Below are 25,674 nucleotides of genomic sequence, written 5' to 3'. Positions count from 1 at the left end.
ATAAAGCGGATATTGCATTAGAACATACTGGTCTTTACACTGCTTGAATAGCCACCCAATGTTTAAACAGACAGTTTCACATAAACACTACATGGCCAGAAATACTCCTATGTGGACACCCAAATACCACACCCTGACCCAAATGTGGTTGTTGAACATTAATTCCAAAACCATAAGCATTAATAGGGAGTTGGTCCTCTCTTTGCTGGTATAACAGCTTCCACTCTTCTGGGAACGCTTCCTACTAGATGTTGGAACATGGATCCAGGGATTTGCTCCCATTCAGACACAAGGGCATCAGTGAGGTCAGACACAAATGTTTGGTGATGGGGTCTGGCTCACTGTTCCAATTCAGATCTGGGCTTTGTACAGGCCAGTCATGTTCTTCCACACCAGACTCAGTAAACCATTTATTTATGGATCTCGCTTTGTGCACATGAGCATTATCAAGCTGGAACAGAAAAGGTATGCCCCATTCAACCAAAAAATGTTGTCCAAGGAGAATGCATGACTGTATGGTTGATTTAATGCACCTATTGGTAATGGGAGTAGCTGAAATAGCCAAAGCAATTAATTAGAAGGGGATGTCTACATAATTAGTTGCTTTGACTGGTCACCCCTTTTTTCACCATTTTAATCACTTTTCACCTTCAATAGCCAAGCAACTGCCATTGAGGAAATGCTAACAGACAACTTTCTCCTGATACCTTCTTGAGTTACTCCAACAAATAAAATAAAATTTCATTATTCATTAAAAAAGCAAATTCACTCACTGAGCACTTTATTAAGAACACTATGGTCCAAATAAAGTACCTGATGTGTTCTTCTGCTATTGTAGGTTCAATGTGTTGTGCATTCTGAGATGCTATTCTACTCACTACAATTGTACAGAGTGGTTATCCAAGTTACCATAGCCTTTCTGTCAGCTCAAACCAGGCCATTCTCCACTGATCTCTCTCATCAACAAGGTGTTTCTGTCCCATCTGCCAACAACAATCATGCCACGGTCGAAGTCACTGAGATAAAAATTTTTCTTCATTCTGATGGTTGATGTGAACATAAACTGAAGCTCCTGACCCGTATCTGCCTGATGTTATGCATGGCACTGCTGCCACATATTTGGCTGATTAGATAATCACATGAATAAGTACAACTGAAGTCAGAAGTTACATACACCTTAGCCAAATACATTTAAACTCAGTTTTTTATAATTCCATTTAATTGTAGAAAACACTCCCTGTCTATGTCAGTTAGGATCACTACTTTATTTTAAGAATGTGAAATGTCAGAATAATAGTAGAGAGAATTATTTATCAGCTTTTATTTATTTCTTCCCCTTCACAGCGGGTCAGAAGTTTACATACACTTTGTTAGTGTTTGGTGGAATTGCCTTTACATTGTTTAACTGGTTCAAATGTTTGGGGTAGCCTTCCACAAGCTTCTCACTATATGTTGCTGGAATTTTGGCCCATTCCTCCAGACAGAACTGAGTGTAACTGAGTCAGGTTTGTAGGCCTCTTTGGTCGCACATGCTTTTTCAGTTCTGCCCACAAATTTTCTATCGGACTGAGGTCAGGGCTTTGTGATGGCCACTCCAATACCTTGACTTTGTTGTCTTTAAGCCATTTTGCCACAACTTTGGAGGTATGCTTGGGGTCATTGTCCATTTGGAAGACCCATTTGCGACCGAGCTTTAACTTCCTGGCTGATGTCTTGAGATATTGCTTAAATATATCCACATAATTTTCCTTCCTCATGATGCCATCTATTTTGTGAAGTGCACCAGTCCCTCCTGCACAGTACCCCCACAACATGATGCTGTCACCCCCATGCTTCACGGCTGGGATGGTGTTCTGCAGCTTGCAAGCCTCACCCTTTTTCCTCCAAACATAACGATGGTCATTATGGCCAAACAGTAAATTTTTTGTTGCATTAGACCAGAGGACATTTCTCCAAAAAGTACGATCTTTGTCCCCATGTGCACTTAAAAATTGTAGTCTGGCGGTTTTGGAGCAGTGGATTCTTCCTTACTGAGCAGCCGTTCAGGTTATGTCTATATAGGACTCGTTTTACTGTGGATATAAATACTTGTCTACCTGTTTCCTCCAGCATCTTCACAAGGTCCTTTGCTGTTGTTCTGGGACTGATTTGCACTTTTCGGACCAAACTATGTTCATCTCTTGGAGACATAATGCATCTTCTTCCTGAGCAGTCCCATGGTGTTTATACTTGCGTACTATTGTTTGTACAGATGAACGTGGTACCTTCAGGCATTTGGAAATTGCTCCCAAGGATGAACCATACTTGTGGAGGTCCACAATTTTTTTTTGATTTCTTTTGATTTTCCCATGATGTCAAGCAAAGAGGCACTGAGTTTGAAGGTAGGCTTTAAAATACATCCACAGGTACACCTCCAATTTAATACACCTCCTATCAGAAGATAATTGGCTAAAGGCTTGACATCATTTTCTGGAATTTTCCAAGCTGCTTAAAGGCACAGTTCACTTGGTGTATGTAAACCTCTGACCCACTGTAACTGTGATATAGTCAATTAAAAGTGAAACAATCTGTCTGCAAACAATTGTTGGAAAAATGACTTGTGTCATGCACAAAGTAGATGTCCTAAACGACTTGCCACAACTATAGTTTGCTAATATTAAATCTGTGGAGTGGTTAAAAAATTAGTTTTAATGACTTCAACCTAAGTGTATTTAAGTAATGTGTATGTAAACTTCTGACTTCAATTGTACGTGTACAGGTGTCCCTAATAAAGTGCTCAGTGAGTCTATAAGCAGTCAAAAGAGTGATTGTAAAAAAGACTATCACTACATAGGTGTTAAAATCAAATGTGACATAATATGACATTGATTTCATTATGGACCTTTCAATGTTCGACCTAACGAACCTTCATTCTTCAGAAAAGCGCTTACAGTGGGCCATCTTATCTGTTTATTCATCCTTTTACCTGCTTTGACCTTCATGTGGAAGTGTTTGCAGTAAACTTCTGAGCACTGGCCAAGTTGTGCTTATCTTATCAGCAGAAGGTACAGTAGTATCATCATGTTATCAGTGGTTTATTGTAAATCAAACAGCCGTTCAGCTACTGAATATGGGGATATAGGGTTCTGAAAAGAGAGATATCACTAAACTAGAAACATTTTGGACCAGTTTGCTGTCACATTGAGAGGTACACTCAACACAACTGTGACACTTTTTATTTGTTATTTTTCTTTATCTACTGTCACAGATTGACATGACTTATTAACAGCTGTCAGAAGAGAGGCCAAAGTTTCCTTCCTCAGATATGAAGAGTGGCTTGGGAGTAGGGTTGAAACAGTTAGTCAACGTTATTGACAACGTCATCAATAAAAAATATTGTCAACAAAAATGTTTGTTGTCGAATAGTTATTTGATCTTATTTAACGCAACATGAGATCACATTAAACTCTAATGATGGTACGCGAGAGGATCACCGCAGCTTGCGCCTGATTGAGGAGAGGAAGAACACAAAGCTCACAGACGCACTCCAAACTTTCCAAATGGCTTAAGGTGATATTGATCTCAAAGTATGAGGAATTATACAAAAACACAAATTAAGTGCATACAGAAGCACTCTCGTTGTGAAATAATGTGGAGCCGGAGCTGCCGTTCCGTGTAAGGAGAACTTGCATGTCAGAGGAAACACCTTGGCGTTATATCTTTAATGCATCCTTTACTAAAATTCAGGTATTAAGGAAGCAGGTCATGTAAACTGTACAAACTCAGAGACTGATATACAGAGAATATCATCAGAGAATGATATTCTCTGAAAGCAAATCTAAATATCTTATATGTTGTTTCTCAAGTAAATGTATCTTGTTTTAAGGATTTTTAGATATTTTCAAATTGAAAACAAGACAAAACACTTGATAAAAATTAAAAGGATTTTTTTGCAGTGATTTTTTTACTGAATTAAATTTAGTAAAACATAGTTTTTTTCCCCTTTAATTCAGTGACTGTCATTTAGAGTTATTTTAAAAATATGATTTTATCCTCTATTGTTAGCCAGCACATTTAATACAACCTTTTAATTTGAGGCAAAAGCTGAAGAGTCAGTTAAGTGCTAATGATTAATCGGTGCAATAAATCACCAGAATAGTCGAATAATCGTTCTAAAAATCATTAGAGAAGTCGATTAACAAAATAATCTTTAGTTGCAGCACTACTTAAGAGGACGACAGACAAGGAGACGCAGGAAAGCAGGAAAAGGAATCCAGTCAGCAAATGTCATTATTCCAAGTGAGGTGAACTAAAGCAGGATATGAAACATTATGTAACAGGATGATAACGCTTTCACCCTGTCCTTCATTTGCACGCTCTCGAGTGTATTAACCCAGTAACATGATATGGTTACTGCAGCATTGCAACTAAGAAAACAATGTTTCTCTACTTCCACTGAAGAATCTCAAGTTCATACTTCAACGATAACCTCAACTAAAAAAAAGTTAGAGTAAATTAGTAATTATGTTCTGAAAATGTTAGTGCTTGCCTGAACCAAACTCACCTGCCACAATCCTAAGGTGCTTTGGGTGGTTGCCAAGCCAATGCTATGCAGTTGCTAAGGTGTTCGGAGTGTTTTTTAGTAGTGGCAGGCCGATATATCGGTCAGGCCGATTAATCGGCCGATATTTGGCCATTTTGCAATTATCTTCATCGGTCGATAGCAGAGTTCGTCTGTCCGATTAACAGAAGTGTCAGTTTTCTAAATCTAACAACAGATCTGTCAATGGGTAGTAAATTTCTGTTTAAGGTTTTTTTTTTTTAAATCACAAGTTTAAGCAAATTTGAATAATGTATAAAATAAGTATGTTTCACTTTAGAAATTTGGTGTAAATCTGATTTGCTTTTGTTAAATTATTTTTATGTATATCTGCATTTATAATCGGTCACTGGCCATTCTGCTCACTAGATATCGGTATCTGCATCAGCCATTGAAAAACCCATATCGGGTGACCACTAGTTTTTAGTGTGCTGCTATATGGCCTCTAGGTTCTCACTAGGGCACTGCTAGGTGGATGCAACAGTGGCCCTGTCCCAAATGGCACACTTGATGTGGCCTTCATTTGCACATTCCTGCAAAGTCCACGAAACCGTAGGGTGTCCCATTTGACATTTTAGCGCTCCAAGGGGTGCTCGCAAGCGCCCACTTTGCACCCTCAATGCACCCTTCAGCTGATGCGGGCTCCACAGTGGACTACTTCCCAACAGTCACCGCTAATGATCAGGAAGTTCTTGCCCCTATTTCGCCATTGCAGAGCCTTTCTATCAAACTAATCGGAGAAGTTAAGTTACATCCCGTTATCTTGCATTTGAACTCGGTATGGACAAAAGTGTCCAGAGTGTTTAATTCAGAATTTTTTTTAAATGTTGCCTCGAGCATATGGCTGAACCCCAAATTATGCATCAACAAGTCCCCTTTTTGCTGGTCAGAATGGATTGGGAGGGGGGTTACTACACTCGGTGACCTATATGAGAGTGGAGCGTTGAGATCCTTTCAAAATTTGGTTAAACTTTTTGGGATTCCCAGATCTCAGTTCTATAAGTATTTACAGTTGCGCCACCTGCTTTGTACTGTTTTTAGGAGTGGTTTACACCCCCCTAAAGCGGCAGATACTCTGGGAGTGGTGATTACTGCTTTTGGAAAAGGTCATGAGGCATCGGAGTATTACTCCCTGTACTGCCTGGGGACGGAACTTCAGCTTCTCTTAAGAGATTATGGGAGAAAGATCTAAACTTGGTATTGGAGGAGGGAGTGTGGGCTAGGATTCTAAAAAAATTTTAAATCTGCATCTAGAGATGCAAGAGTTCACCTTATGCAATTTAAGATTTTACATAGAGTCTACTGGACCCCCTCTAGATTGCATAGGCTTGGTCTTAAAGACACACCCACCTGCTGGCGATGTCAATCAGAAGATGGAGACACAATCCATGTCTTTTGGGGATGTGTTAAGATTCAAGAGTTCTGGTTGAGGATTCAGAGATTTATGTGCAAGGTTTGGGCCTCTCAAATTTTATTCTGCCCCAGACTCTGTATCTTAGGAGATGGGGCAGTCATTAATTTGGAGAATAAGCACATGAAAAACTGGGTCCTAACTAGTATTATGATTGCCAGACAGATTCTTTTAAGGAGTTGGAAGTCAGCTGGAGCGCCCCCATTTCAGGAGTGGTGTTCAGAGGTGGCCAGAGTGGCAGCTCTTGAGGAGGGGATATCCAGAAGACTGGGGAGTCTAGACCTGTTTGGGGAGAAATGGGGCAAATATTTGTCTTTTTTGGAGGGCTCTCGGGTAGGGACAGTGGAAAGAGGTGTAGGGGATGTGTGATTAGTTTATTATTTATTTTATTTATATTATATTATTTATTATATATATATATATATATATATATATATATATATATATATATATATATATATATATATATATATATATTTGTTTTTGTTTGTTGTGTGTCTGTAATTATGTGACCACCGGGGTGTTGATGGGGGACGAGTGGGGAATTGGTAGGGTTAAATACTGATTCTGTGTGTATATATATAATGTTTTGATGTTCCTTTCTAATAGATGAATCAATAAAAAAAGGTTAATCGCAAAACAAAATATTAGGGATGCATGGTATATCGGTGGCCAGATTGTGAAGTCTAGATTCCATGCTTTTAAACAACACCCATTTTGTTTCAAGTGATTAGTAGTTGTTAATTAATTAGCTAGCAGCTCCAGTTTAAAGGGTAAAAATGCAAAAAGTAAAATTTTCGGTATCAGCCTCAATGAGCTGGAAATTATCGGTATCGGCCCAGAAATTCCATATCGATATATCCCTAAATAATATTCATGCATATTATATTTTGATTATTGTATTCTAGTGGTTATTTGCTTATTCTACCTGGAATTAAAATAACCAATTACGTTTAACACCATTTAAATATCGGTTCTGCATATTGGTTATAAAACACTTGAAAATAATCTGTATCAGTCATGTAAAAAAATATATTATTGGTCAATCTCTACCAGAGAGCAGTACATCAAACACATCTGTTATGTTACGAATTAAAGAGGGAAGTACTGTATTCCTCTTCTAGTCAGAAAAGTGGAAAATATGATGTTATGTACTAATTCAAGTGAGAGTGTAGAAACACTGTGGTGTGTAAGAAAGTTTTTGGACATGTGTTTTAATAAATGTCTCTACATAAATCTTCCTTATACATCATAAATGTAATACCACCCAACAAAAATTCATGGGTAATTGTAAGAAATAAAATTTTTCCCTACTGAAGTTTTCAGGAGATCTGGGCAGCAAATTAGTTTTATGTTCTTTGTATTTGCTTTGTTTATTCAGCTGGACAAACTCAACTGGCACCATGCTGATTTAAAACAAACAAAGGACACAAGAGTAATTGTCTACAGTCGGACCACTAGAAAAATTGCTTCTTTTTGCTAATATATATATAAATTTCCCCCAAATAAAAACACCTTAGATTGCTTTCTTGTCCACAAGGTAGATGAGAAAATATCATGACGCTGGGGAAGTATGCGGAGAATAACACTGCACCTTCATGAGAAATAAATCATATTTGCTAGAATGTCTGGTTAGGTTACATGCTGGTTAGGGTTTGTTTTAGTGCATGTTATAATGCCAGTCATATTCACTGATAACCCCTTAGCATATTATTGGTTTTACACTCAGTGGCTCTTGTTTGAGTCCCTCATTCAGGCTGTTTACAATTCCCCACTAAACCAGCTTTAATATTTACCAGCTAGTGATAAGACTCATGAACTTTTTCAAATAAGACTTGTACACATGAGTATATTGAGGCAAGTACAACCATTGAGAGGCTACATCTAAGAGACACAAACAAAGTTTAAGGGAGTATTTGGCCTGGAAAATTGGCATCACCATGCACGTGCTGCGAGACGTGTGACACATATTATGTGCTATTATTATTAATTTTGTAATAATACAGTAGTGCAAGCAGCTCCACAAAATAATTACACAGCAAACACATAGTTAATTAACATTATTCAGTAATTATTTAAAGACACAGTAACATGGACACTGCACAATAACGTGTGTTCTGCAAAAGCAATTAGGATTTCTTGGTCTGGTTGTTTATTATATCATAAAACTTTGCTTAAAGGAAAGGAGCATTCATTCTCAAAACCAGCCATTTTACAGCAGAAAAGGCTTAAGGCTAGGGATGGGCATTTGAGTAATTTTGAGGTCGAGTACTCTTAAACCACAAAAAAAAAACAAAAAAAAAAAGGAATCGATTAGCTGCACATAAAATTCTCAGTTATAGGGGTGGGAATTACAAGGTAACTGGCGATATTTAGGTTACGATATGATATTATTGTGATTCTTTATTTTTGGTGTATTGCGAGACTACAACTACGATATATTGCGATATTTCACTCAATGTTTCTCATTCGTCTTCATCAAACTTAAGATAACGGTTTCCAAATCACCAAATGCATTGATAAATTAATACAAAATTGCCAGTTTACAAATCAAGGCCAGTTTATTTCCTAATATCTATGTACAATGCAAAGCCATAAGCATATAAGACCATAAAGGCTCCCTATTTCTGTGGTTATGTCAATGTAGCTAGTCATTCTTTATTACAACACAGTTTCAATACACATTGATTTATTGTAAAAGGTTAGCCTATTTTATATGATCCTCATATTTTTGTCGAAATACGTAAATTAGTAAGGGAGGGTGATTATGTGTAAAGCATGATAACTGCACCTTCTAATGAACTGTTGTTGAATTCCTAGATCAATTTGTCAAAGAGAAAAAGTTTTCCCATCACTACAAGATTAATGTGGAAAAATATAAATAATAATATAGATATTTGGCGTGCAAATTTCGATACATCACAAGGAAAAATATCACGATACTTTAACATATCAATATTTTTTCCACCTCTACTCAGTTGGATATCATTTCACATGTTATTATTCAGATAAACAAGTGGTGAAATTTGGCTTTTTGTACAATACGCTCTGCCTGTATTCAGATATTTTCCGCACATACACACAAACTGGTCTAAAAAGCATCAGAGTTTCTTGTACTGTTTCGCATTTTCTTTACACCATAAAAACAGATCCTTGTCCGCTGGTTTGCATGAATCCAATGAGAACTGAATATCAATAATGTAGAATTCAATAAGAATCGAAATATTATAAATCCAAACACCTCGATGACACGTCCACAGCGTTCCCTAGTGGACTCCATTGTTACTGCGAGATATGGTGAGAGATCCAGAGGGAAAGTACAGGATTATTCAGTGTTGCAAACGGCAGGCAAATGCAAAGGAATATACATTTGCGATATTTGAGTAGTGTTTTTAATAGTCGACTATAGCTGGTGTAGAATGAGTACTCAATTAGTCGATTACTAGTGCACATCCTTACTTAAGGCTAGGCAATATATCAAATATTCACAATATATATTCAGTGATTATTCTAGTGAACAACAATGTGCACATATATCATCACAGTGATATACAGTACATTGTCATCAGACTAGTTTCATGATTTACAAATATGACAACATGATCACACTGGAAATCGACATGTTGCTTCCGAAAGTTAATTTACCCTGAAATAGACCCCATTCTGCCCAATTACTGACAAGTGCCATCCCCCATCTGACATTTTATCATCAACCGTGATCGCATTTTCATTTAGTGTTACTGATAGCGTGTTGAGCAAGCAACCTCCGAGACACATGTTCTGGTCCCATGTAAACAAGAAAGTATTTGCGTTCACCTTAACAACTGTGACCGTGATTCGGAGGTTGCATTTTCGCTCTAAAATAAACCGTTTACTCCACTGACAGTTAGGTTTAGGTTTGGGGTTAGGTACTAGAGTTAATAAGATATTGTTGAGTGTTCTTGTTGAGTGTATTACATGATTTACAATTAAAAAAATACCACTCACTTTTTCCGCCACCCTGTGGACATTTCACCTGGAACTGGATCTCACACTAGAGGTCTGCAACTCGACCCGGGCTCGAAGGGACCAGAGAAAACGCAGGGTTTCGGGACGGGATCGAGTCTGATTTTCTAGTACGACTTCAGGTTCAGGTTTGTAATTAATAAAAAATAAACAGGACTACTTACTTGTTTCACACACATGCTCTCACTCACTAACGCGCAAAAGGATGAGGTAGGGGCTAATCACACTAAACGTGTTTTTGCGCTCATCTGCTCTGTGTTTTCATTGTTTTCCTATGTAAACACATGCTGGACAGATGTCTTTGACTGTTGCACCCCCTCTCGTTGTTTCTTCTGAATGTTGTGCAGGATCTGCATTTTTTTTTTTTTTTTTGTTAGACTGTTAAAAAGAACTTCAAGTTTCAAAAATGCATGTTTAGACACCTGTGTTCAGTTTCATTTAAGTACAGGAGTCACAGAGATTCAACGTTGTGTACAAGTTCAGTCTGCAAAGAGGACTTTATGCAGCTGTTACATTGTTACACATTATTCCAGAATGTTCTGCACCAAGCAAAGTTTTGGCACTTGATAAAAATGGTAAGCCAATATTTTTTTCCCTTTTCCTTTGGTGTGCTGAGGGGCCCACTGTGCCTTGTTAAAACTGTGTATGTTTACTGTTACGAATGTTGCCTACAATGCTTTCATAAAATACAGCCTACTGCAACAATACTTTCTTGGAGGAAAAATTACAGAGCAAGTGATTTCGGGTTCAGGTAAGATTGGGTCACACAATCTCGGGTACGGGTCGGGTTTTATTTTAAGGCCCATGCAGTTAGCTCACACGTGCACATACATTCAACAACACTTGCAGCTTCGGCCACTGGAGACAGTGGTTCAAATATTGGGAAGCACAGACCAAACTTTCGACCTACTGTTTCCAAATTCAGTGTGATCAGTCTGAATAGATCAGCATTTCTGATTTAAACTTTAGTAGCAAAAAACTGCATTAAAGTACGATTAATTTCTGCGAATCAGTTCAACTCATCTCTTTCAATGAATCCACTGAAAACTTCTCAACGATTTGTTTGCATCACCCCTCCACATTTTTCTTAAAAGTGCAATTTTTCATATATTAAAATGTTTTACTAAAGTATAACTATTGCTGTTTATGTGTTGTTATTTTGGTGCAAATAAATGAAATTGATTCAAGCTTAAATTATTAAAATGTGTCTTTTTTTTCCTATGTTAAAGCTGCACTATGTAACTTTTGGACCTCTAGCGGTTGAAGCATAACACTGCAGGTTACTTGCGGAGGAACACTGTTTTGGATTTTTCGTGAGTTGGGCTTCGACTCTGCTCTTCTGAGCGGATGAATCAGATGGTTTGAGCAGTAACCATGGTTACAGGTGATCATCTTATCAAAGCAAATGTCACTGACGATAACAAAACTTGCCCCCTTCCCTCAAAAAATAAATAAAAAAACGAAAGGAAGAGAAAAACGGATATCCGAAATTATGTCTTATGAGCAGGTTAGTAGCATATCTTCTGCTGTTGTTTTGACTTATTGAAAACAGTTGTTTTAAAAGAAATAGCATTTCAAAAGTTAGGCAAGGATGACATTAGACATAACGATTGCTAGTCACATCAGATAAAATCAAACTGTGGAAACTATTTTAACTATTTTAAGCTAGCAGGCAAATAAACCAATGTAGTAACTGGTTTAGAGTTTAGCATTGTTACCAGCATAAAAGTTCAATTTTTTGCATTGTCCTTTAATTTTATATAAATTGATTCCACATTTTCTGTTATGTTTATTTAATTTGTTGAATGGAATCAATAAAAATTGTTAATAATAAAAAAAAAAAATATATATATATATATATACAGTGGTGTGAAAAAGTGTTTGCCCCCTTCCTGATTTCTTATTTTTTTGCATGTTTGTCACACTTAAATGTTTCAGATCATCAAACAAGTTTAAGTATTAGTCAAAGATAACACAAGTAAACACAAAATGCAGTTTTTAAATGAAGGTTGTTATTATTAAGGGAAAACAAAATCCAAACCTACATGGCCCTGTGTGAAAAAGTGATTGCCCCCTAAACCTAATAACTGGTTGGGCCACCCTTAGCAGCAACAACTGCAATCAAGCGTTTGCGATAACTTGCAATGAGTCTTTTACAGCTCTGTGGAGGAATTTTGGCCCACTCATCTTTGCAGAATTGTTGTAATTCAGCCACATTGGAGGGTTTTCAAGCATGGACTGCCTTTTGAAGGCCATGCCACAGCATCTCAATAGAATTCAGGTCAGGACTTTGACTAGGCCACTCCAAAGTCTTCATTTTGTTTTTCTTCAGCCATTCAGAGGTGGACTTGCTGGTGTGTTTTGGATCATTGTCCTGCTGCAGAACACAAGTTCCCTTCAGCTTGAGGTCATGAACAGATGGCCGGACATTCTCTTTCAGGATTTTTTGGTAGACAGCAGAATTCATGGTTCCATTTATCACAGCAAGTCTTCCAGGTCCTGAAGCAGCAAAACAGCCCCAGACCATCACACTACCACCACCATATTTTACTGTTGGTATGATGTTCCTTTTCTGAAATGTGGTGTTACTTTTACGCCAGATGTAATGGGACACACACCTTCCAAAAAGTTCAACTTTTGTCTCGTCAGCCACAGAGTATTTTCCCAAAAGTCTTGGGGATCATCAAAATGTTTTCTGGCAAAAATGAGACAAGCCTTAATGTTCTTTTTGCTCAGCAGTGGTTTTCATCTTGGAACTCTGCCACGCAGGCCATTTTTGCCCAGTCTCTTTCTTATGGTGGAGTCATGAACACTGACCTTAACTGAGGCAAGTGAGGCCTGCAGTTCTTTGGATGTTGTTGTGGGGTATTTTGTGACCTCTTGGATGAGTCGTCGCTGCGCTCTTGGGGTAATTTTGGTCGGCCGGCCACTCCTGGGAAGGTTCACCACTGTTCCATGTTTTCGCCATTTGTGGATAATGGCTCTCACTGTGGTTCTCTGGAGTCCCAAAGCTTTAGAAATGGCTTTATAACCTTTTCCAGACTGATAGATCTCAGTTACTTTCTTTCTCATTTGTCCCTGAATTTCTTTGGCTCTCGGCATGATGTCTAGCTTTTGAAGATCTTTTGGTCTACTTCACTTTGTCAGGCAGGTCCTATTTAAGTGATTTCTTGATTGAGAACAGCTGTGGCAGTAATCAGGCCTGGGTGTGGCTAGAGAAATTGAACTCAGGTGTGATAAACCACAGTTAAGTTATGTTTTAACAGTTGGGGCAATCACTTTTTCACACAGGGCCATGTAGGTTTGGATTTTGTTTTCCCTTAATAATAACAACCTTCATTTAAAAACTGCATTTTGTGTTTACTTGTGTTATCTTTGACTAATATTTAAACTTGTTTGATGATCTGAAACATTTAAGTGTGACAAACATGCAAAAAAATAAGAAATCATGAAGGGGGCAAACACTTTTTCACACCACTGTATATATATATATATATATATGGGTTCTCCCCTTTTCTCCCCAATTTGGTATGCCCAATTCCTAATGCGCTCTAGGTCCTCGTGGTGGCGTAGTGACTCCCCTCAATCCGGATGGCAGAGGACGAATCTCAGTTGCCTCAAAGTCTGAGACGGTCAATCCGCGCATCTTATCACGTGGCTTGTTGAGCGCGTTACCGTGGAGACCTATCGCGTGTGGAGGCTTCACGCTATTCTCCGCAGCATCCATGCACAACTCAAGCGCCCCACCGAGAGTGAGAACCACATTATAGCAACCACGAGAAGGTTAACCCAACGTGACTTCACCTACCCTAGCAACCGGGCCAATTGGTTGCTTAGGAAGCCTGACTGGAGTCACTCAGCACGCCCTGGATTCGAATTGCGACTCCAGGTGTGGTAATCAGCGTCTTTACTTGCTGAGCTACACAGGCCCCACAATTTTGTACATTTCAAACAAAATATTCTTACATAGTGTAACTTTAAAATACTTTCTAGTATCCCAGCTTAATGTACGGCTGATTTCACCAATGAGTCTATGACACCATTGCACTTTCAAAACATCATTTTTGTGTGAACCCCTAACCAGCCAAACTTAGCAAGAATGACTCAACCAATGGTGCAAATTTGAGGCGAGACTATCCGTTTGTCCCACCAATGGTAGAAAGTTTGAAAGCAGTCATATTTGCAGTTCCTTTTAAATACTGTAATGGCACAGAAACACACTTTTAGATTTAGAGCTGTTATACTGTAGTTCAATATTTCATTTTGAATCTTGCGTACAATGGCTGTTTGGTTGTAATGATAGTTCCTCTGGGGGAGAAAAAAAAATATATATATATATTTTGAGATAAAGTTCCTATATGGAATATCATTAAAAGGCTCATATATTTAAAATGTTGTAGCTATATACCCCATTACATAATCAAAGTGTACATTTTCTCCCTGACAATTAAATGGAAACATATGAGAGGTGGAAACTGCATATAAGAACATAAACTCGTTAGTCATCGTGAAAGAATCTGATCTTGTTGCCCAAGGCCAGATCACAATAACCTGAAGGACTGTGTTTCTCTGTTAGTATAGTTCAAAGATTAGCTTGTAATCTTTGCACATGCAGGACAATTCACTTTTGTTGAAAAAGAACAGACTCAAAAGTTTTATCTTGTTATATCTACAATGCAATTGCGATTGTTTCAGAATCAGAATGAGCTTTATTGCCAAGTATGCTTACACGTACAAGGAATTTGTCTTAGTGACAGGAGCTTCCAGTACACAACAATAAAAAAAAAATTAAAAAAAAACAGCAACAAGACTTTTAAAAAAATAATTAAAATTGAATAAACAAATAGATAAATATTGAAAAGAAAAAAGTATATGCACAATAGACAAATATATACACACACACACACACACACACACACACACACGTAGTGCAAATCTAAATACAAATCGGTTATATACAGTGCAAGGGAATGTAATGGCAGAAGAGGTAGGATGTGTTGGATAATATAAAAAGACTAAGCTGGTGTATTGCACATTAATTATTGCTCAAAGGGGCAGTTTTAACTGTTCATGAGATGAATAACCTGGGGAAAAAAACTGTTCATGTTCCTGACGGTTCTGGTGCTCAGAGCTCTGAAGCGTCGGCCAGAAGGCAACCGTTCAAAAAGGTAGTGGGCAGGGTGAGTGGGGTCCAGAGTGATTTTTCCAGCCTTTTTCCTCACACTGGAAGAGTATAGTTCTTGAAGGGAGGGCAGGGGGCAACCAATAATCCTCTTCAGATATCTGATTTCATAGCTGAACCAAACCAGACAGTTATAGAAATGCAGAGGACAGACTCAATGACTGCTGAGTAGAACTGTATCAGCAGCGCCTGTGGCAGGTTGATCTTCCTCAAATGGTGAAGAAGTACAACCTCTGCTAGGCCTTTTTCGCAATGGAGTCAATGTGGGTCTCCCACTTCAGGTCCTGTGAGATGGTAGTGCCCAGGAACCTGAATGATTCCACTGCTGCCACAGTGCTCTTTAGAATGGTGAGGGGGGACAGTGTTGGGGGGTTCCTCCTAAAGTCCACTATCATCTCCACCGTTTTGAGTGTGTTCAGCTCAAGGTTGTTTTGACTGCACCAGACAGCCAGCTGTTTAACCTCCCTTCTGTATGCAGACTCATTGTCATCTCAGATGAGGCCGATGACAGTCTGCAAACTTCAGGAGCTTGACAGAGGGGTCCTTGGCGATGCAGTCGTTGGTGTAGAGGGAGAAGAGTAGTGGGGAGAGCACACATCCCTGGGGGGCACCAGTGCTGATTGTACAGGTGCTGGAAGTGAATTTCCCGTCTCACAAGCTGCTGCCTGTCTGTCAGAAAGCTGGTAATCCACTGACAGGTAGACGTGGGAACAGAGAGTTGGTGTAATTTAGTCCGGAGAATAGCTGGGATGATGGTGTTGAAAGCCGAACTGAAGTCCACAAAAAGGATCCTTGCATATGTCCCTGGTCTGTCCAGATGTTGCAGGATATGATGCAATCCCATGTTGACTGCATCATCCACAGACCTGCTTGCTTGATAAGCAAATTGAAGGGGATCTATAAAGGATCCAGTGATGTCCTTCAGGTGGGCCAACACCAGTCTCTCAAATGACTTCATGACCACAGATGTCAGGGCGACAGGTCTGTAGTCATTAAGTCCTGTGATTTTTGGTTTCTTTGGGATGGGGATGATAGTGGAACGTTTGAAGCAGCATGGGACTTCACACTGCTCTAGTGATCTATTGAAGATCTGTGTGAAAATGGGTGCCAGCTGTTTAGCACAGGATCTATGACATGCAAGTGAAACGCCATCTGGGCCTGTGCTTTCCTTATCCTATGTTTTCATTGTAGTTTTTTGTTTGTTTTGTTTACAATATGTTTTTTTTCTTGGATGTTGTCTGCTTTATTGTCTACGACAGACAAACACTTTTGGACATTGGTTCTGCAATTACACACCGTAAACCGGGCTTCAAATTCCTCAATGCTGACCTGCTGTTAACAAACATGCCAGCGGAGCCCTTTGTCTGGGCAACTCAGCCGCGGAAACGCAGAAGGAAAAGGGGAAACAGAGCCAGCGTTCTCATCAGAGTAAGACGTCGCACAAATCGACCCCCGCTACCCAGTATTCTACTGGCAAATTTTCAGTCTCTGGACAACATGCTCTGCAAGCTGAGCATGCGGATCTCTTTCCAATGAGAGACGAGGGACTGCTGCATTATCTGCCTAACAGAAACTTGGATGTCTGCAGAGATTCTAGACTCAGCCATCGAACCTGCAGGGTTTTCCGTGCACTGAGCAGACAGAGAGAAAGACCTCTCAGGTAAAAGCAGAGGTGGTGGTGTATGTTTTATGTTCAACAAATCCTGGTGTGATCAGAGGAACGTTCATTCTATCAAGTCTTTCTGCTCTCCTGATCTGGAATTTCTCATGCTTCTGTGTCGACCATTCTGGCTACCGAGGGAATTCACAGCAGTCATTATCACAGCTGTGTACATCCCGCCACAAGCCGAAACAGACCGGGCACTCAAGGAACTGTATGGGATTATAAGCAAGCAGGAAACCACGCACCCTGAGGCCACATTCATTGTGACCAGGGACTTTAACAAAGCCAATCTCAAATCAATCGCACCAAAATACCACCAACACATCAGTTTTAACATACGAGGGGACTGGGTTTTAGACCATTGCTACTCTCCCTTCCGGGATGGCTACAAATCCCTCCCCCGCCCACCATTTGGCAAATCGGACCACTCTTCCACTCCGCTTACAGGCAGAAACTGAAACAGGAAGCACCCACCCTCAGAACGATCCAGTGCTGGTCGGATCAATCAGACTCTACGCTACAAGACTGTTTTCATCACGCGGACTGGGAGATGTTCCGGTCCGCCTCTGATGACGACATCGAGCTTTACCCTGATAGTGTCATGTGTTTCATCAGAAAGTGCGTAGAGGATGTTGTTCCGTCCAAAACAATACGGATCTACCCGAACCAGAAACCTTGGATTAATAGCCATGTTCGCGCGGCACTTACTCTGGGAATGCGGAGAAGCATAAACAAGCCAGTAATTCCCTCCGAAAAACTATTAGAGCAGTAAAATGCCAGTACAGGAACAAGATTGAAGGACAGTTCAACACCACCAACTCTAGAAGCATGTGGCAGGGAAGTAATATCATCACGGACTTTAAAGGGAATAAAAACTCCGCCGTGAACACCGCTGCCTCTCTCCCGGATGAGCTAAATACTTTTTATGTACGTTTCGAGGAAAATAACACCGCCCTCACGGAGAGAGCTCTCACGGCCTAAGCTACAGAGGTTAGTTCACTCTTCTCTGTAGCGGATGTAACCCGATCCTTCCGACGGGTGAATATCCATAAAGCCACGGGTCCAAGCGGCATTCCGGTCTGCGTCATCAGAGCGTGCACAAACCAACTGGCTGGTGTTTTTATGGACATTTTCAACCTTTCCCTCTCTTTGTCTGTAGTCCCCACATGCTTTAAAACATCCACCATTGTGCCTGTACCAAAGCAATCCAAAATCACTTGCTTAAATGACTGGTGTCCTGTTGCTCTGACCCCCATCATCAGCAAATGCTTTGAGACTAATCAGAGATTACATCTGCTCTGTGCTGCCTCCATCATTGGACCCATTGCAGTTTGCTTACCGCAACAACCACTCCACTGATGATGCCATTGCATCTACACTACACACTGCTCTCTCCCACCTGGAAAAAAGGAACACTTATGTGAGAATGCTGTTTGTAGACTACAGCTCAGCATTCAACACCATAGTGCCCTCCAAGCTTGATGAGAAACTCCGGGCTCTGGGCTTAAACAGCTCGCTTTGCAGCTGGATCCTGGACTTCCTGTCAAGCAGACGCCAGGTGGTTAGAATGGGCAGTAACATCTCATTACTGACCCTCAACACTGGAGCCCCACAGGGCTGTGTTCTCAGCCCACTCCTGTACTCCCTGTACACACATGACTGTGTGGCAACACACAGCTCCAATGCCATCATTAAGTTTGCTGATGATACGACGGTGGTAGGTCTGATCACAGACAATAATGAAACAGCCTACAGAGAGGAGGTGCACAATCTGACACGCTGGTGTCAGGAGCACAACCTCTCCCTCAATGTCAGTAAGACAAAGGAGCTTGTGGTGGACTTCAGGAGAAGAGAAAGAGAACACAGCCCCATCACCATCAATGGAGCGCCAGTGGAGTGAGTCAACAGCTTCAAGTTCCTGGGTGTCTACATCACTGGAGGAACTCACATGGTCTGTCCACTCTGAGGCCATTGTGTAGAAGGCTCATCAGCGCCTCTTCTTCCTGAGATGGCTGAGGAAGTTTGGAATGAACCACCACATCCTCACACGGTTCTACACCAGCACTGTAGAGCGCATCCTGACTGGCTGCATCTCCGCCTGGTACGGCAATAGCACCGCCCACAACTGTAAAGCCCTGCAAAGGGTGGTGCAAACTGCCAGACACACCATCGGAGGTGAGCTTCCCTCCCTCCAGGACATATATACCAGGCGGTGTGTGAAAAAAGCTCGAAGGATCAGAAACTCCAGCCACCCGAGCCATGGGCTGCTCTCACTGCTACCATCAGGCAGGCGGTATCACAGCATCAGGACCCGCACCAGCCGACTTCATGACAGCTTCAGCAATCAGACTTCTGAACTCTTGATCTCTCACGATCAATATACATCAGCACTGCATTTTATTAATCTTATTATCTCACACTGGACTGTCATAATTATATCTCTCTTAACAACACACTGGCAACTGACTCTCAACCAACAGACTGAATGTCAATACAGTACAATACAACCTACTGTACATTTTATATATACTATATATAATATTTTTTATTGTATAATGTGTATTCTATATTGTGTGTATTGTATAATGTACATTGTATGTTATTTGTATATTGTGTTGTGTGTAATTATGTGTATATTAGATTTTAAATTGTGATGTGTAAATCTGAAGTTTATTGTAAATTGATATATGTCACATCACTGTCACGACTGCTATGTTGCTCGGAACTGCACCCAAGAATTTCACACACTATTGCACTTGTGTATATGGTTGTGTGACAATAAAAGTTATTTGATTTATATATACACACATACATATATACACACATACACACACACACACACACACACACACACACACACACTGATCAGCCACAACATTAAAACCACCTGCCTAATATTGTGTAGCTCCCCCTTGTGCCATCAACAAGGCAATTCTGTCCATAGAACTGCCGCTCACTGGATGTTTTTTGTTTTTGGCACCATTCTGAGTAAATTCTAGAGACTGTTGTGCCTGAAAATCCCAGGAGATCAGTAGTTACAGAAATACTCAAACCAGCCCGTCTGGCACCAACAATCATGCCACGGTCCAAATCACTGATGATTTTCAGTGATTTTCCCCATTCTGATGGTTGATGTGAACATTAACTGAAGCTCCTGACCCATATCTGCATGATTTTGTGCACTGTTGCCACATGATTGGCTGATTAGATAATTGCATGGATGATTGTTGGTGCCAGATGGGCTGGTTTGAGTATTTCTGTAACTGCTGATCTCCTGGAATTTTACGCACAACAGTCTCTAGAATTTACTCAGAATGGTGTCAAAAACAAAAATCATCCAGTGAGTGGCAGTTCTGTGGATGGAAATGCCTTGTTGATGAGAGAGGTCAACAAAGAATGGCCATACTGGTTCGAACTGACAAAGTCTACGGTAACTCGGTGTACAGTTGTGGTGAGAAGAATATCATCTCAGAATGCTATTCTGAGATGCAGATTGGCGCTGTTTTGGTGGCACGAGGGGGACCTAAACAATATTAGGCAGTGGTTGATCGGTGTATATACACAGTATACTTTAGGCTGAGAAATTTTACATGAGAAATTTTGCAATTAAAAGTTGACTGTTTAACACGTTAATAAAAATGACGCAATTATCAGGTTTTTTTTTTTTTCACTTCCTGAAACCTCACTAATGATTTTCCCCACTTACTGTCTAAAATTGGCATATATACATTTCTAGGAAGGCGCATGCTCGACTGCACATCCTAGCACAGAAACTGACTGTGTAGAGCAGTGCACACTTACTCATTATGTGCAATGCATGCAAATGGTAATGCGATGGTATGTTGAAAAGTAACTGTTCCATTTTCATTTTATTAAAGTTTTAATTAATTTGATTAGACACTATTTTGCTTAAATTCATTACACTTCAAAACATGAACTGGAAAACAGAATTTGGAAGGAAAAAAAAAACAGAATTTAGGAAAAACAAATAAAACTGATAAATAAAAAGGGTCCTATTTAAAAACAAAACTTGAAGCAATGTTCACTTAATTGATAAACTCTTCAAGGAAACATGCAAAATTGAAAATTGGTACCGACTTCTGATATTTTGGTATTGTGACAATACTACTCGGGAAGTGTGTACAAGTGGGAGGACACTAAAGAGTTACAATAGAGACTATGTTTAAGGTTTCATCACACGGACATGTTTCCGGATGTGAACGAGTTGATCCAGGAAGTGTATAATTTACACACCACAACACTGTTCTTATATCTGTAAATAAGCAGTGACAGCGGTGTTCTGTACTGGTAATTGTGTGGTAACTTACTATTAATGGGTCTTTATACATGAAAACATACAGTATAGCTGCCTTTATATTTTAAGGGGGTACTTTGCTGAGGGATTATCAAATTTGGGGGCACCTTGGCATTAAGAAACCATACTCTACCCAAGATTTAGTTTTATTATTATGCATTCGGTCTTAGACATTTGGCTCATTGGTCACTTCCACCTGAGAGAGCCCCTCCCTGGTTTTGTATTGAAAAGGAAGTTCTTGCCCCTATCTCGCCACTGCAAAGCCTTTCGATTAAACTAGCCAGAGAAGTTAAGTTACACCCCGTTATCTCGCATTTGCACTCGATATGGACAAAAGTGTCCAGAGCGTTTAATTCTGATATTTATTTAAATGTTGCCTCGAGCGTATGGCTGAACCCTAAACTATGTATTAATAAGTCCTCTTTCTGTTGGTCAGATTGGATTGTGAGGGGGGTTAATACACTTGGTGTCCTATATGAGAGTGGAGTATTGAGACCTTTTGAAAATTTGGTTCAACATTTTGGCATTCCCAGATCTCAGTTTTATAAGTATTTACAGCTGCGCCACCTACTCTGCACTGTATTTGGGAGTGGCACGCACCCCCCAGTGCTGGGAAATCTGGGGTTATTAGATAGGAAATGGGGCAGATATTTGGTCTTTTTGGAAGGCTTTCAGGGAGGGGTAGTGGAGAGGGATCTCTAGTTTTAAATATGTGTGTGCAATTTGTTTTTTGAAAATATGCTTTTTATTTTTTTTTTTTTTTTTTTGTGTGTGTTTTTTTTATTTATTTTTTTTTATATATATTTATGACCACTGGGGTGAGTGTTTGTGTGGGGTGGGGGTGCTTGGGGGCAAGGGTTTAATTCTACATAATTTGATTCCGCATTTTCTGTGATGTTTATTTAATTTGTTGAATGGAATCAATAAAAATTGTTAATAAAAAAATGAAACCATACTCTGTATGCCTTTATCTGTAGGCTACATATATATCCAAAAGTTTGTGGACACCCCCTTCTAATTAACAGGTTTGGTTATTCCCATGATTACAGTGGAGAGATTTTTTTTTCTTTCTCTCCTTTTCTCCCCAATGTGCTCTAAGTCCTGGAGGACTCGCCTCAATCCAGGTGGCGGAGGACGAATCTCAGTTGCCTCCGCATCTGAGACCATCAATCCACGCATCTTATCACGTGGCTTGTTGAGAACGTTTCCACGGAGACATAGTGCGTGTGGAGGCTTCACCCTATTCTCCGCGGCATCCATGCACAACTCACCACGCGCCCCACTGAGAGTGAGAACCACACATTATAGCGACCACGAGGAGCTTACCCCATGTGATTCTACCCTCCCTAGCAACTGGGCCAATTTGGTTGCTTAGGAGACCTGGCTGGAGTCACTCAGCACACTCTGGATTCGAACTCGTGACTCCAGGGGTGGTAGTCAGCGTCTTTACTCGTTGAGCTACCCAGGCCCCCTACAGTGAAGAGAAATCTTAATGCTAAAGCATACAGTGGCATTATAGATACCAGTAAGTCTGCACTTACAACTTTGTTTCAACAGTTTGGGGAGAGCCCTTTTCTGTTCCAGCATGACAAAATCCCCTGTGCACAAAGTGAGGTCCATATAGAAATGATTTAGGGAGTCTGGTGTGGAAGAACTTGACTGGCCTGCACAGAACTCAGACCTAAACTCCCATATAGGAATAGTGAGCCAGGGTCCATCACATGTAGGGTTGCCACTTTTCAAGTTGTACAATACGGGACACTCATGTTTTGGCTAACATTTTCAGATGGTCCCTTATTATACCCTCCACAGTTTTATCACAGTGTAGACTTTTCAGACGGTCCCTTAACCACCGTAGGCAAAATTTCCAGCGAAAATCAAGGTTCAATTAACGATCTTGAACGATGTCCCTGTGATGCCATCGGACCTACTTAAACACGGGACAAATCGCACACAGGGCGCATAAATTCATCTTTAAATATGGGACGTTCACATATTTTTCGGGACGGGTGGCATCCCTAATCACCTGACATTAGTGCTTGACCTCACTGATGCTCATGTGTCTGAATTGGAGCAAATCCCTGGATCCAAGCAACTTCCTATTGGTCAATGCGGCAAATTCGCCAGTCAAAGTTCACCAAACTTTAACTTCATGCAAAATCGCAAGGGGAAATCAGAGCCTGTCTGAAGGGGGAGCCTACAAGGTTAGCATAGAATAGCATAACACGGCGGTCCCATAGACATTCTATGGGCAGTACACTGGCGAGGAGACAAGAGGCCGTTTTGGAGTGAACTATGTTTGGAGTTTACAACAATAAAATTGCTGTTTTATAAGGGAAGTCATAGATGATTTTGCGACAGGTAGGTGTCAGTTTCTGGCTCTCTGCATTCAATTGTATGGTATGCATAAACGGTGACTTACTGCCGTAACACTAAAGTTGAACACTACGCTTTCTCCTATGGTAAAAATGCGTAAGTTGTTACTTCAGTATAGAAGATCTCTGGGGAAATTCTTCACCACCGGAAGTCAATTGCACGAAATTCACGATCGTGATTCCCATCGGTATGATGGTATTTTGGCCATGGAATTTCGCCATGCAAAGGTAAATGTGACAGTGCCTTTAGGGAGGCCCAAATCGCTATTCATGTCAATGGTTTTGAAATTAAGTGTTCAACAAGAACTTATGGGAGTGATGTGTTTAGGTGTCCCCATACTTTTGGCCATGTAATGTACACTCAGAATACACACTTAGCCTATAAAGTCTTTGTATATTATGTTCTTGCTTCGGTCACAATGCTAAATTGGAATTGGAAATTGTGAGGAAGAATATTGTTTAGAGATACACCAATGTTTAACTAACCTTTATTTATTTGTGCATTTAAAATATTTTCTGTGACAGAGTTTATGGCCACACCATACCAAAATCAACAAGACTTTCTACATCCCTTTGTGTGGTTAGGCTATAATTTTGAAAAGGTCTGTATTTTAGTGTTTACAGATTGGCCCCATTCCCTTCCATTGTAAGTGCCACGCTGTAACCGCAATTTCAGCTTATTTTCAATAAAAGAAGGGACGAGTAGAAGTTATTTTTTGTGGTAATCAACATTGTGCCACGAATGCTGTCGATTGAGCTTAACTTGTATTGAACAAAGAATATTCCTTTAATCTTCAGCAACTTGGCACATTTAAAATGAACTTTTATGTTTGTACAGGTTTCAATGTCATTCCAGGAATATGCAATATTTCCTCCTTTGAACGGACTTCACTTTTAATGTATTGGCTCAACACTTATTTTCCTCATCTTGGATGTTTGGCAACAAACACACACACTTAACTTTGAGAGAAGAATTGACAATGATACAAGTTGAGATTTTTCTCCTAGGTATGCAAATCAAGAACACATTTGTTCCTATAGTTATCAACACATGCTTGGCACAGCAGCACTGGCAGTGTAAAAAAAACAAAAAAAGAATTTTACTACAATTAATTATCAATAAACCTTTGGTGAGTTTCAACCTCTCAGTAACCAGCCCAAATCTTGTTATATTGCATTTTATTAGATCACTAATAGACTTACTTGAACCATTGTGACCACATGGCATGGGTTGAGGAGGTAGATCACAGTCTTTGTGGCAAACTTGAACCCGACCTCCACCCCAAACGTCATGCACAGCAGCACAAGCAACAAGTTCTTGCCCCAGCTGTCCTCCTTAGTCCTGCGTCCATCCTTGCCCACATCCTGGACCTCTTTAGGCACACTGACTTTCTTGAGAGCCACCACCAGCTCCAGCACAGAGATGGCTGTGACGATCAGTGTCTCGACTATTCTCTGCTGGGGGGAGATGAAGCCGGCGCACTCGGGCCCTCCGTTACCTTCAAACTTGGGGTCCACCCCTCCATAGATCCAGTCCAGTAGACTGTAGATGTTATATCGAGACATGTTCCTCTTCTCGTATTGGAAAAGGTACGAACAAGACGGAATGAAGGATAGGACACCGACCTCTTGGCGAAACATTAACTTCAAATCTGTCTTCAGAGCAAGAATAATGAAATGATCCAGGAGGTGGATGTTTCATCAGCTCCACATGCACATTTAATTGCAATGAAAATGGTTGTGAGAAGGCAAAAGCATCAACACCTGTAAGATGGATCAGATCAAGATCTCAACTATATCCCCGAAGCGCTTTATTATTCGCCGATTAAGCCGATTATTGCGTTAGTGCGTTTCCAAGGAGAAAGTGATGGCCGCGAACCGACAGAAAAGCATCAAAGAGCCCCTTGTTCGGCGGCGAGAGGCCCTTAAATACCTCAATAAAACTCTAAAACACCGCCGAGACCGATATGTGACACATCCAGGTCTGTGTAGCTCGCTGACGCAACGTGTCGTGTTATAAAATGCGCTAAAAGCGGACGCAGAAGGTGAGATGTAACCCGGTCCATGTGGCCCGTCAAATATCTTTCTCACCATAGAAACGCCGCCCTGTTCATAGCCCCTAAAATTCAGCCGCCGCCCACAAC

The 25,674-nt window shown here is 40.3% G+C and overlaps 1 protein-coding gene across 2 annotated transcripts in view; it reads right to left on the bottom strand.

Moving 5' to 3' along the window:
* Nucleotides 1–25,623, bottom strand: part of LOC127429357 (transmembrane protein 164-like) — a 52,632-nt gene extending 27,009 nt beyond the window's left edge. The window contains exon 1 of one of the 2 annotated variants that reach the window (XM_051678340.1): nt 24,734–25,623. In XM_051678340.1, coding sequence (XP_051534300.1) covers nt 24,734–25,171 — 438 coding nt within the window. In that variant the 5' untranslated portion in view covers nt 25,172–25,623. The remainder of the gene's footprint in view (nt 1–24,733) is intronic. The other variant, XM_051678341.1, reaches the window with a different exon arrangement.
* Nucleotides 25,624–25,674: the final 51 nt, after the last annotated feature.

Source organism: Myxocyprinus asiaticus, chromosome 38, assembly GCF_019703515.2.
Source record: "Myxocyprinus asiaticus isolate MX2 ecotype Aquarium Trade chromosome 38, UBuf_Myxa_2, whole genome shotgun sequence".
Lineage (NCBI taxonomy): Eukaryota > Metazoa > Chordata > Actinopteri > Cypriniformes > Catostomidae > Myxocyprinus > Myxocyprinus asiaticus.
The sequence above is the reverse complement of the archived record's forward strand: the minus strand, read 5'-3'. Positions and strand labels throughout refer to the sequence as shown.